We start from the raw sequence: 12,112 nt of genomic DNA on the forward strand, positions 1-12,112 counted from the left end.
TATAAAGTTCAACCTCTGATCTCTAGCTAGAGCAAGAGACCCAGTGCATGCACATGCATACATACATGCAGCAGAAAAACGCAGTAGTAGATTTTGGAGAGCTCTGCTCCTGCTGAGTGGAGCCAAAGGAAAGAGTATTAGAGAAGGAACATTTTGAGCAGAGACATAGAGTCGGAAAAGCAGTTATGTCCAAAGAGTAGCAAGTAGTGATTTGACTAAAAAGGAGTGATGGAACTGAGCTTGAAAAGATAAAGTAGGACCAACTAATGAAAGGCCTTGAAAGCCAAGCTGACGTGCCATGTTACCCACTGAATGTTTTTTAGCTGGGAGGTAATAAGAGTAATGCAGTGTTTTGGGAAGAATTAACCATGGTCTGTGGGCTAGATGGCTGAGAGAGAGAGAACAGAGATCAAGAGAATATTGTAGTTTAGGTGTTTTTTAAAAAAAGGAAAAAGCGGAGTTCCTGTCTTGGTTCAGCGGTAACAAACCTGACTAGTATCCATGAGGACTCAGGTTTGATCCCTGGCTTCACTTGGTGGGTTAAGGATCTGACGTTGCCGTGAGCTGTGGTAGGTTGCAAACTCAGCTGGGATCCATTGTTGCTGTGGCTGTAGTGTAGGCCGGCAGCTGCAGCTCCAATTTGACTCCTAGCCTGGGAAGGTCCATATGCCACAAGTATGGCTGTAAAAAGGGGGGTAAAAAGAAAGGAAAAAGCAAGAGGGAGGCAGGGGTCTGATCTAAGAGAATAATATGGAAATAGGAAGAAACGAATGAGAAAGAAACTGCAAATGGCAAGGTAACAAATCAGTTATAGCAGAAAAGGTAAAAGAAGTCAAATGTTCTCATGATTTCAAATCTGGAAAAATAGAAAAGTTAAGAAGGAAAACATAAGTGGTTCAGTTTGGGGCATAATGAGCTTGAGGTTTGACATGTAAAGTCTTCCCATAGGAAGTTCATAACTAGGATGCGTGATGGTTATAGATAAAGAATCAAGAATTGCTTGCAGAGAGTCAAGAAAAAGCCAGGGAGCAGAGGTATATAATAAAGAAGAAAAGTAAAGAAGCTCAGTTTTGCCACATATTAAGTATTCAGCTTTGAGTATGTCTCTTAATTTCTGTACTTTAGCTTCCTCATTTTCAAGATGAGGGTAATAAATCTAGCCCTGCCTGCTTCAGAGCAGTGTTCTGATGAACACAGGAGATAATGGACGTGAAAGCACTTTGTAAACTGCACAGCACTGTGCAGCTCTTAGAGCAAAATGAAAGATAAAACCTGGAGAACACCCATATCTCTAAGTTTCGAGGAAGAAGAGGTACCAGAGAAAGAAGCAAAGGGAGCGGAAGTAGCCAGGATAGTGCCTCTGTAAACGCAGGAAAAGGGTATCTTGGGGAAAAGGGAGTATGACTCTATGGTCACTCATTCAGATAAAGGGGTCAAGGAAGGTGAGAACTAAGAATTCATCATCAGACTTGGTGATTAAGAGAGGGTTTTAGGAGGGTGATGTGTGAGGAAGCCAGATTGTAAGGAGTTTCTGTAGTGAGTGGGTGGTGAGGAAGTGGAGGCTGTAAGGATGGATAACAGTTTTGAGATATTTGTCTGTGAAAGGAAAGAGATAGGAAGACCGTAATTTAAGGGGAGAATTTTTCTCAGACTCGAGTGAGGTGAACAGTCTGGTAAAGAAAGCTGTAATTAAAATAGATTGAATGCTTACTGTATGCTTACTGCATCCTGTGTGTGGGTGGAGCAGTCTTAGAAAAGAGGAGGATCATCTCATGCTCTTGTTCAGAAGAGGATGAGAAAACTCATCAAGTAACGACAGGGCTAGGTGAGAACAGACGTGCTCAGGTGGACAGTAGTTGAGGAAGTTCCTGCGGTGGCCTTGATACTTTCGGTAAAAATGTGAGAAGGAAGTGTGAGGGTGGCATTGGCATCTTAAGAAATGTGGGAAAGTCTTCACTGAAATAGAATGCTTTTACTCTGAGTCACCGACAGATTACATGCAAGCCAGAGAACCCAGTGTTGCTGTGTATCAAACTGATAAGGAAGGGTATGGAGGCAAGATTGATTTTGATAGTTTTACACCACCTTACCTCTCTGCTACTTCCATAGCTATTCTTGTATTTAGCTTTTGAGTAAAATATTACTTAGGCATTTTCCTTTGTTTTTAATAAACGCTGTTGAACCTTTTAGGACTGGTAGTTTTGTAAAGTTCAGGTAGTGAAAAGGTATTTTAAAATTCTTATATTAAAATATTTTGTTTATAGGTAACAAGATCCAGTAGTTATACCAGAAAGTCCCAGTTCCAGGTAGAAGAGGAGGACATTGAAAAGCTGGAGATTAGGTATGTGTTTTGGGGTTTTACAGAATTAAATTTTTCTGTGCCAAAAGAAAATCCTAAATTTAACTGAAAAAGGTGAATCAAGCATAACAGAATTCTTTTTAGCAAGTTGATCAATGAAACTTACAAGGGAAAAAAACAAACTTAGAGGAACATGCATCTAATTTTAAATCCAGATTATCTTCAAATTCTGATTTCTTTGCAGAAATAGTCAAGGTGTATTTATTTTAAAAACAAAATGACCAGGAGTTCCCATTGTGGCTCAGCAGGTTAAAAACCTGACTAGTATCCATGAAGATGAAGGTTTGATTGGATTAGCTCCATGGGTTAAGGGTCCGGCATTGCTGCAAGCCATGGCATAGGTTGCAGATGCGGCTCAGATCTGCCATTGCTGTGGCTGTGGCATACTCTGGCAGCTACAGCTCCTATTCCACGCCTGGGAACTTCCATATGCCTCAGGTGTGGCCCCAAAGAGAAAAAAAACAAAACATAAAAAACCACAAATGATCTAACTTCCACCTATTATATTTTCAGTTTTCCCCAAATTTAATTGCTCTTAAATTTCGAAATCATAGCATAATGGATGCAAAGTATATATAGAAAAGTATATATTAGCCAATTTAGAAATAATTTTTTTATTCTTCTTAACATATCTGCTGTCTAACAGAAATTTCAGTGAGGTAAGAAGTCTTGTAAGATAATTCAACAGGTGCATGTGTTTGAAGTTTGCGTTATTTCCTAGGTCTTAAATATCTATGCTTTTTGGGAGGGGGAAAGTTTTGTAAATGCATGTATAGGTGTGGTGTTAACAGTGTGTTCATCTAAAGGATGTATTAATCACATGTTTGGAATGATCAGGTAATGTATTTGTCTAAATCACCAGTTTTTACATATTAACTGGTTTTAATTGAGAAAGAAACTGTAGTCTTGTGTTGGTTTCTTTTCTCAAATTCAAAAAAGTAACTGTATAATCCTTATTGCTATAGGTTGAAATAAAGCCTAGACTTTGAAACTAAGAAACTTAAGTGCTTTCTTTTAGATTAAGATAATTATGTACTTTCTGTGCTTTTAAGTAAAATCTACTGCAGTATTCTGCTTTCTTATTTTAGATAGGTATATGACAGTGCTAACTCTCTTATTTTTAAGCATGTAAGATTATGTGTCTGGTACTTAGGCCATTTAGTGTCTTTGCCATGAGCATCTTTGCTATAGATATTTCTGCCACAAACATTTTAGCTGCAGAACTAATTGGCTATAAGTCAAATTTGCTGTGAAAGATAAAATAACTGTCTGACAGTTTGGTTTCAACTGGTTGAAATGTGTTGGCATTTGTTCCAGTTGGTGACGTTATCGATAGCTTTATCGAGCTGATAGATGACGATGATTTTCCCTGAGAGTTTCTTATTTTGAAATACACCATGTTGGAGGAGAAATAGTCTGAGGGCCACAAAGGCACAGAGTTGAACCCATGTTTTCCACAGAATTTTGAAACATCTATCAATAGACATGTGACAGTATGCTAAGAAGCAATACGAAGCTCAGAAACAAATATGCATCCTAGTGTTTAGAAACTTATACCTCTCCTAAGGAAGGAAGAAATTATAGCAAAAAAGTACAATGCCGAATAAGGAGACAAATCAACAAGCAAAAACAATGTGTTAAATACTGTGAATGAAAGACTTGGAGGACAAGTGCTTAGGTATAGCCCAGAAAATAAAATCATTTATTTGTACCGTATTGCCGTGAATCTACATACATTTTGAATGTATTCAAACATTTTGTATTTTGCAGTGAAGTCTTTTAGTTATTATTCATTTTTCATGTTTTAGGTACTTGTGTCTTTTTTAATGTCTTTTACTTTTTATCATTTATGACAAAAATTGCCTTATGACTAATTAGTTATGTGGTGAAAATGTTTGTGGCAAAAATGCTTGAGGCAAAGATGTCTGTGGCAAAGACACTTATGTCAAAGTACCCAGAACCCTAAAATTAGTGATATAATAAGAATCATAGTAATTTGAAGCCATTTGTCTGTGTGTGTTCTCCTACACATTGTTTTCAAAAAGTAAAACTAGTTTTAAATTTTCAGGATCGACTTGTGGAACAATGGAAACCTGGTCCAAGATGTTTTCCTAGGTGAGATTAAGGTCCCTGTGAACGTGTTAAGAAATGATTCCTCTCATCAAGCCTGGTAAGAAGACAAGCATTGTAGTGAACTACATGGCAGGTCATCCTCTTTAATGCACTGTATATGCACATAAATGCTTATTACTATAAGCATATTTAAAATTTTTCATGGAATAAGCCCGAAGTCATTAACATTAATTGATTTGATCATTAATTTATTGTTGCAGAAATATAAGTACAATTATATTAGTTTTATGACCTGTTCTCTGGTACTGAGATAAAAGAACTGAATTATCTAGGAATATTTTTTCCACTGAAAACTTAATCTTGGAGTTCCCGTCATGGTGCAGTGGTTAACGAATCTGACTAGGAACCATGAGGTTGCAGGTTCGATCCCTGGTCTTGCTCGGTGGTTTAAGGATCCAGCATTGCCGTGAGCTGTGGTGTAGGTTGCAGACGCAGCTCAGATCCCAGGTTGCTGTGGCTCTGATTAGACCCCTAGCCTGGGAATCTCCACATGCCGCAGGAGCAGCCCCAGAAAAGGCAAAAAGACAAAAAAAAAAAAAGACAAGAAAGAAAGAAAAAAACCTTAATCTTAACTCTAAAGAAAATATGGAAAACATTTCAAACATTACATAAGAGCTGACTGTATGAGAGGATGCTTGATCACAGATCAACATCTGCACTTCAGAAACTTTATTAATGGGCAGGTGAGCTGTGGATTTTGAAAGGCAAAGGGTTTATTGTAGGGATTCAGCTATTTATTTGATCTAACCAGTGATTTTCCTTCCCCAAACCCAACTGAAATGCACTGTGGATGGCTTCAATGTTGTTTTCTAAATGTCTAGGATCTAGATGTTGTTGCCTTACCTGATTCAGTTAATATACTTTTCAGGAGCTCTGGTGCCTCAATATTGGCTGCAATATTATTTTACTTCTTCATGACTTCTGATGGTGACGCTAAAGTCATCTTAATGTCCAGACATTAAGCTGATGCCAGTTCCTTTAGTAGAATCAGTGTGAAACTATTGTTTTTTTCTGTCTTAGGCACTTCAAAGCAAGTCTATCCTGTCCCTTCCAGTAGGTTGCCCAGCAGTCCTCATGCTAGACTTGGGTTTCAGCTGAGTATCAAAAACATGCCTTTCTCATTTGCTTTTTAAGGCCCACTTTTTAGAACTTAGTTTTGGTTGCCTGGAAGAGGAGTTGAAGCCGAGTGTTTAGATGCTTCTTACTGTGAGCAACAATCGTATTTTTCTTTAGGAGCTTGCATTTCCTGAATGGCTGTGAGACCGTCTTCACTTTGGACTCTGTTGTCCTCAAGCAGTTCTTCCTGGTAGACTGATAGACTCTCAAAAATTTTTATTTTTACTTCTTACTAATGCAAATCTCAGATTTATTGGTCTTTATAATGGTATTTTACAGGCTGTATTTTCCAAAATGTATCCATAGATGGAAAAAAAAGGAAACATGGTCCCTATGAAATATTCTTGAACATTTGAGGCTTGTCACCACCCCAACCCCTAAATCATCTTACACCTTCCATAAAGTAGCATCCATGTTAAAATGAAAACTTCTGAACTCAGTTCATGAAGTCTTTAAAGTTATATGCGACTTGGTACAAAATAAAATGTGAGCTGTGGTGCCTCCCAAGGCCTCTCAAAGTGATCTTGAAATGCTCCACATAGTCTGAATTTTAAGTAAGACATCTACAGACAGACCCTCCGAATTTGGCAAAACTTTGTTAAACTACCTTGACAGTATAGGATGTAAGAAAACTCACAAATTTATTTTATTCCCTATAGATTTTTTTTTTTTTGCCGATAATATTTTAAAAGTAGCCTGTGTAAATTATAAGTGCTAAAATGTATAGAGCATGAGATAGAAACATCTGCTAATTCATTTATACATGTAAGGAGATAGAAAACTGTGGATGCCCATTCCTTTTATGTTGAGTTAAAATTCTTAGCCTCCTTTGTCAGTTGCAGAGCTGCAGCTCCCCCTTGTGTGGTTTGTGGTAACTACATGAAAACTCAAGCTTGGGAGTTCTTGTTGTGGCACAGTGGTTAATGAATCTGACTAGGAACCAGTAGGTTGCAGGTTCAATCCCAGGCCTTGCTCCGTGGGTTGAGGATCCTGAGTTGCCATGGGCTGTGGTGTAAGTCACAGACTCGGCTCAGATCCCGAGTTGCTGTGGCTCTGGCGTGGGCCCGCGTCTACAGCTCCAATTAGACCCCTAGCCTGGGAACCTCCATGGCCGAGGGAGCGGTCCTAGAAAAGTAAAAAAGATTAAAAAACCGAAAAAACCCTCAAGCTTTATTTACCTTCAAGATTTCAGGTATATTCTTTCTAATCTTCATATTAGGAAAGGGAAATAATTATCAGTAATGTAATTCTGTTTTTTGACAGTTTGCTTTACCTTATCATGTAATTTCCACTTAGTATTTGTCAATTAGTCCTTTCTGAAAAACTGATTTTTAATGGTTCCAATTTAATTTTATTCTCAAATTATAACACGATTCAGTTACTTTTCCTTTCCTTTCTTGGCTAGTAAGTTCCTTAGTAATGATGTATATTCTTTATTCTGAAACCTCTGTCAAATGTAGAATTAGCTTGTTAGTGTTGATACAGGCTAGTTTTAACTTTAACATATGTAGATAATAGAATTTGATTTGATTTTTTTGAAAAGGTAATATACTCATGTGGTTCACAGTTCAAAAGGTTAAAAATCTGTTTTCTGCCCCTGTCACCCAACTAACCAGTTTCCCTCTTCTGGGGCAGCCACTGCTTTGAGTTTCTGGAAACATTTTATGTAAATACCAGCAAATATATATATTTCTTTTTTACACAAATGAACGCATGTTGTATGGTGTACCTTACCTTTTTTTTCACTTAGCAGTTCAGTAGAACTTCAATAAATATTTGTTGACTTTTTATAGTGGTTAAGAGTATAGACTCTAGAACTAAACTGCCTTGCTTCAAATCCCATCTCGGTATTAACGACCTGGCTGACCTTGGACAGGTTACTCCATCTGAGTGCCTTTGCCTTCTTTGGCTATCAGATGGGATAATACAAAATTGTGAGGATGAAATGGATTCACATAAAGTAAGCCACAAGTGCTTTGACCATAGGTATAACTCATGCTCTCATCATAGTTGTTGCTTCTGACATCACCATTATTCTGCATCAATATATTTAGAATTTCTGCATCTTTTTTTTTTTTGCATCCATGTTCCATTGGAATGTTATAAATCAGAAGAACTTCATTGATGATCTAGTTCAATCTCATGTCACCATTTACCTCAATGTCAGAGAACTTAATGTGAGTGAAATCTTTGTATGATTGTAGAAATTGGTACAATAATGTCACCCTAAATGATCCAAAATGGACATTAAGAAAATAGACAAAACATCATGCTATAATTTTGAATTTTGAAAGGAAGATTCATATAGTAAATAAAACAGATGGTTGTAGTTTTTTCAACATAAGCACCTCATACAAATTTAAAAGTAGATTGATATTTACTTGAGATGAGTTGGTTTTCTATTTTGCAAATTTTGGCACCTATCTTTTTTTTGTGTGTGTGGTTTTTTGTTTTTGTTTGTTTGTTTTGTTTTGTTTTTGCTTTTTAGGGCTGGACTTGCGGCATATGGAGATTCCCAGGGTAGGGGTCTAATCAGAGCTACCGCTGCCAGCCTACGCCACAGCCACAGCAATGCCAGATTCGAGCTGCATCTGTGACTTACAGCACGGCTCGCAGCAATGCCAGATCCTTAACCCACTGAGTGAGGCCAGGGATTGAACCCGAAACCTCTTGGTTCTTAGTTGGATTCATTTCCGCTTCACCACGATGGGAACTCCATTGGCACCTATCTTTATTCTTTTATCTTTAGAAAAAAATACACTGATAATGGTTATCTTTCTGGAACCAGAGATAATATTCAAATATTATTAGAACTGCCTCTGAACAGTTATTTTCTAGCTCGTGCAGCCTTATGCACAAATAATTGTGGTTTTTGCCTGCCTACCTCAATTTTAATGATATAAACCTTGCTAAAATTTTTCAAACACTAGTTTTTTGTTTTTTCATTTTAAGGGGCTGTCAAAAAAGCTGATTCTTGAGAGCACTAGACTTGCTTTTATACCTCTGTGTGAATGAAAAAAATGTGTGAGCAACTGGATGCCACTTTATTTCCTATTTCTCATTCTTTCAAATTGAAACACTTCATTTAAAAACTGGAGAAAATATATTTGAGATTTTTTGCATCCCTAGACCTGAGATATACCAGATAGCCTTTATTTAACAAATCTTGAGGTTTTTCTCTTTAGCTCTGATTCATACAAGATTGCTAAATTCCTAAGGATTCCTTCAGATGGTTTAAGTTGAACCTTTTGAAATGTTTTTAAGTAAATCACATTTATATAATTTTACAAATATATACATTTATCTATAGTTAATATATTTCAGTGTTAGCAGTGTTTTGAATATAAATGTTTTATAAATAACAGTGTATAAGTCGATATTCTAAGTGCTTTACTTTTATAGCCTTCTTAGAGTTGTAAGGATTAAATCTGTTAGACATTATTACCTCTTATTTAACAGATGAGGAAACAAGCACAGAGAGATTGAGAAATTTGTCCAGGGTCACAGAGCTGGGATTTGGACCAAACGCTTTGACTCCAAAGTTTGTGCTCTTAACCCAAGTACTATAAGAAATTTGTACTTGGCATAAATACCTGCCCCCCCCCCCTTTTTAAGGGCCGCACGCGAGGCATATGGAGGTTCCCAGGCTAGGGGTCCAATCAGACCTGTAGCTGCCAGCCTACACCACAGCCACAGCAACGTGGGATCCGAGCGGCATCTGCAACCTACACCACAGCTTATGGCAATGCTAGATCCTTAACCCACTGAGCGAGGCCAGGGATTGAACCCGCAACCTCATGGTTCCTAGTCAGATTCGTTTCCACACCACAATGGGAACTCCTGGCAAAAGTACTTTTGAATATGCTTAAAACTCAAAAATATCCTGTCAGTGAAGATTTGAGTGTCCCTTGCTTATAAAATATTATTAAAAAGAAAATCAAGCAAGAGGTCCTTCCTCATTTTTTAAAAAATGATCTTTTGTAAGGAATGGGTAGAACAGTTTTGAGATTTTGTATTTTGTTCAGGTAGACATGGATGAGATATTTTGTCCATAGGGATTTTTTTAACTTTGCAGAGAAACCCAAGCAGACAACTTTAAAAAGAGTAGCAAGAACGAGCCCTTCTGGAGTTTCTGAGCATCTTAAGACAGTGTATGCATAAAAACTAATAGCTGGCATAGCACTGCCCTAATCCTTCTGCTGAGACTGCACCATATTAGGACTGTAGACCTATTTTGCAGGTATTTTGTAGTTTTATGAGTGTACAGAGGGATAAGGCGTACTCCTTCCCCTAGTAATTTGGAGATAAGGGAATTAGAGATGTCCTCTGAGTGTAGTTTTTATAGAACAAAGAAAACAGAGTCCATAACCGTGACTAGAGTATGAGGACACTGTCTGAGCTGGACAGGTGCAGCCCTGGGAGGCAGAACCAGGTTCTAACTATAATATAAGTCGTTTTTTTCTGCCATATATAGAAAACACTGGTTGAAATAGAAGGGGCAGATTAATCTAAAACAATAAAAAAGAATCCCAAAGAGGCAAACATGGGTGGGTACTGCCCATTCAAGCACAGTCAAGGGGCAAGGGGATTCCGTTCTAAAAGCATAATTATTTCCTTGGCAAAACCAATGTCTTAGCTGAGAGATTCTTAAGTCTCCTTAAATCTCTTATGTTGTTTCTCTATACACCCCCACAGCACCTTCTGATAGGTAATTTGGCTTTTCCAAATAGCTTACCAACAGGTACAAAATGAATTGATCAAACAAAAAATTGTATTAACAGATATAAAACGTATTAGTCAAAGTGAGAGATACAGACGAAACACTATGGGGAATGGGAAATGCTGAAGCTAATTGATATGTGCTTAGGGGTGCTGGTGAGGATATTCATTACTAATATTATCATTCTCCTCTGTGAGTGAGCATTTCCATAATAAAATATACTAATCATAAAAAAGTGAAGGTATCTGTCACTTGATTGTTGCACATCTTCAGTATCTGTAAGGCATTGGTTCAGGAATTGTGCAGTTCAAGCCTATGTTGTTCAAGGGTCACCTGTATTTCTTTTCATAATTTTCATTGGCCTTCTACTTTAAATGTATTAGACTCCATGCTCAGTCACTGCAGTTCAGGTTCGCCTTTAGATATGCTTGTAAAATTAGATATCTGAATTTCCAAGGCTACAGAATGTACACTGCATTATGGGAAATTGACCAGCATAATGCCCATGTCAGGGTGCTTGGCAATCAGCCAACTAGACTTCTCTTAGAGGGATTTCAGAGTTGTCTTTGCCAACAGGCTTTTTTCCCAGTTATTTCCATAGGCAAATTCTTTTAAGTCATTATTTCTCAGATCAGAGAGTAGAAGTTCTGAAGTTTGGTCTTCTGAGACAAAATTCCTGTTTTGTGGGTAGTGATGTAATTTCTGTATAATTTCTTCTCCTTGTATTGCCATTCCTTCATCTTCCTTTTTTTTAATTTTTTTTTTATTTTTGCTTTTTAGGGTTGCACCATGGCATATGAAGGTTCCCAGGCTAGGAGTTGAATCAGAGCTACAGCTGCCAGCCTATGCCACAACCACAGCAACGCAGGATCCTAGCTACGTCTGTGACCTGCACTACAGTTCACAGCCACACCAGATCCTTAACCCACTGAGTGAGGTCAGGGATCGAAGCCACAACCTCCTGGTTACTAGTCGGATTCTTTTCTGCTGCGCCACAACGGGAACTCCCATTCCTTCATCTTTTAAATTTTTCTTAGTTAATTCTCTAGTTCTCTTTTATGTCTTCATCATATCTTTCTCAAAGCTAGTATTCTGTTAAATCCTCCTGCCTTCTATTTTTAATTTTTTTTTGTCTTTTTGTCTTTTCAGGGCTGCACCTGCAGTATATGGAGGTTTCCAGGCTGGGGTCTAATCAGAGCTGTAGCTGCCGGTGCATGCCAGAGCCACAGCAACACCAGATCCGAGCTGTGTCTGCGACCTACACCACAGCTCACGGCAATGCCAGATCCTTGACCCGCTGATCGAGACCAGAGATCAAACCCACAACCTCATGGTTCCTAGTTGGATTTGTTTCTGCCGCGCCACAATGGGAACTCCTATTTTTTAAACAAGTTATTCTGTTAGGGGAGGAGGTAAATGAAAATATCAATAGTAAATATCAAAACTACTGACTCCTTTATAAAAAACATTCTAACGAATGAAGGAGTGATAGAATTGTAGTTATCACTTTGCCACCTGTGCAGATTAATGACTCTAAGCAATGATTATCAGTGATTGCTAATATCACAAAAAGAGAAACAGACACTAATGCCTCTTGATGGAACCACACAGCACTGTCAATGAAATGTTCTTGCCAGAATATGAAATCTAAATCCAACTAAGCCCCCAGGTGTAACTCCAGTATACAGGAAATTCAGAGGTGGTAAAAGAAGATGTTAAATGACATCATGGAGATAGAAATAGAGTTAACACAGTCCCAGATATGGACAATTCTATAGCTAAAT

The 12,112-nt window shown here is 37.9% G+C and overlaps 1 protein-coding gene across 4 annotated transcripts in view; it reads left to right on the plus strand.

Annotated features, from left to right (window-relative positions):
* RASA2 (RAS p21 protein activator 2) overlaps positions 1-12,112 on the plus strand; it is a 122,281-nt gene that overhangs the window by 71,973 nt on the left and 38,196 nt on the right. For all 4 annotated transcript variants that reach the window (XM_021069544.2, XM_021069545.2, XM_084989877.1 and 1 more), the window contains exons 8-9: positions 2,265-2,341; positions 4,428-4,529. In XM_021069544.2, the coding sequence (XP_020925203.1) occupies positions 2,265-2,341; positions 4,428-4,529 (179 nt within the window). The remainder of the gene's footprint in view (positions 1-2,264; positions 2,342-4,427; positions 4,530-12,112) is intronic.

Source organism: Sus scrofa, chromosome 13 (assembly GCF_054392235.1).
Source record: "Sus scrofa isolate SSC_HxYL_T2T_F1_AM1 chromosome 13, Sscrofa_HxYL_maternal_Yorkshire_Landrace_v2.0, whole genome shotgun sequence".
Classification (NCBI taxonomy): domain Eukaryota; kingdom Metazoa; phylum Chordata; class Mammalia; order Artiodactyla; family Suidae; genus Sus; species Sus scrofa.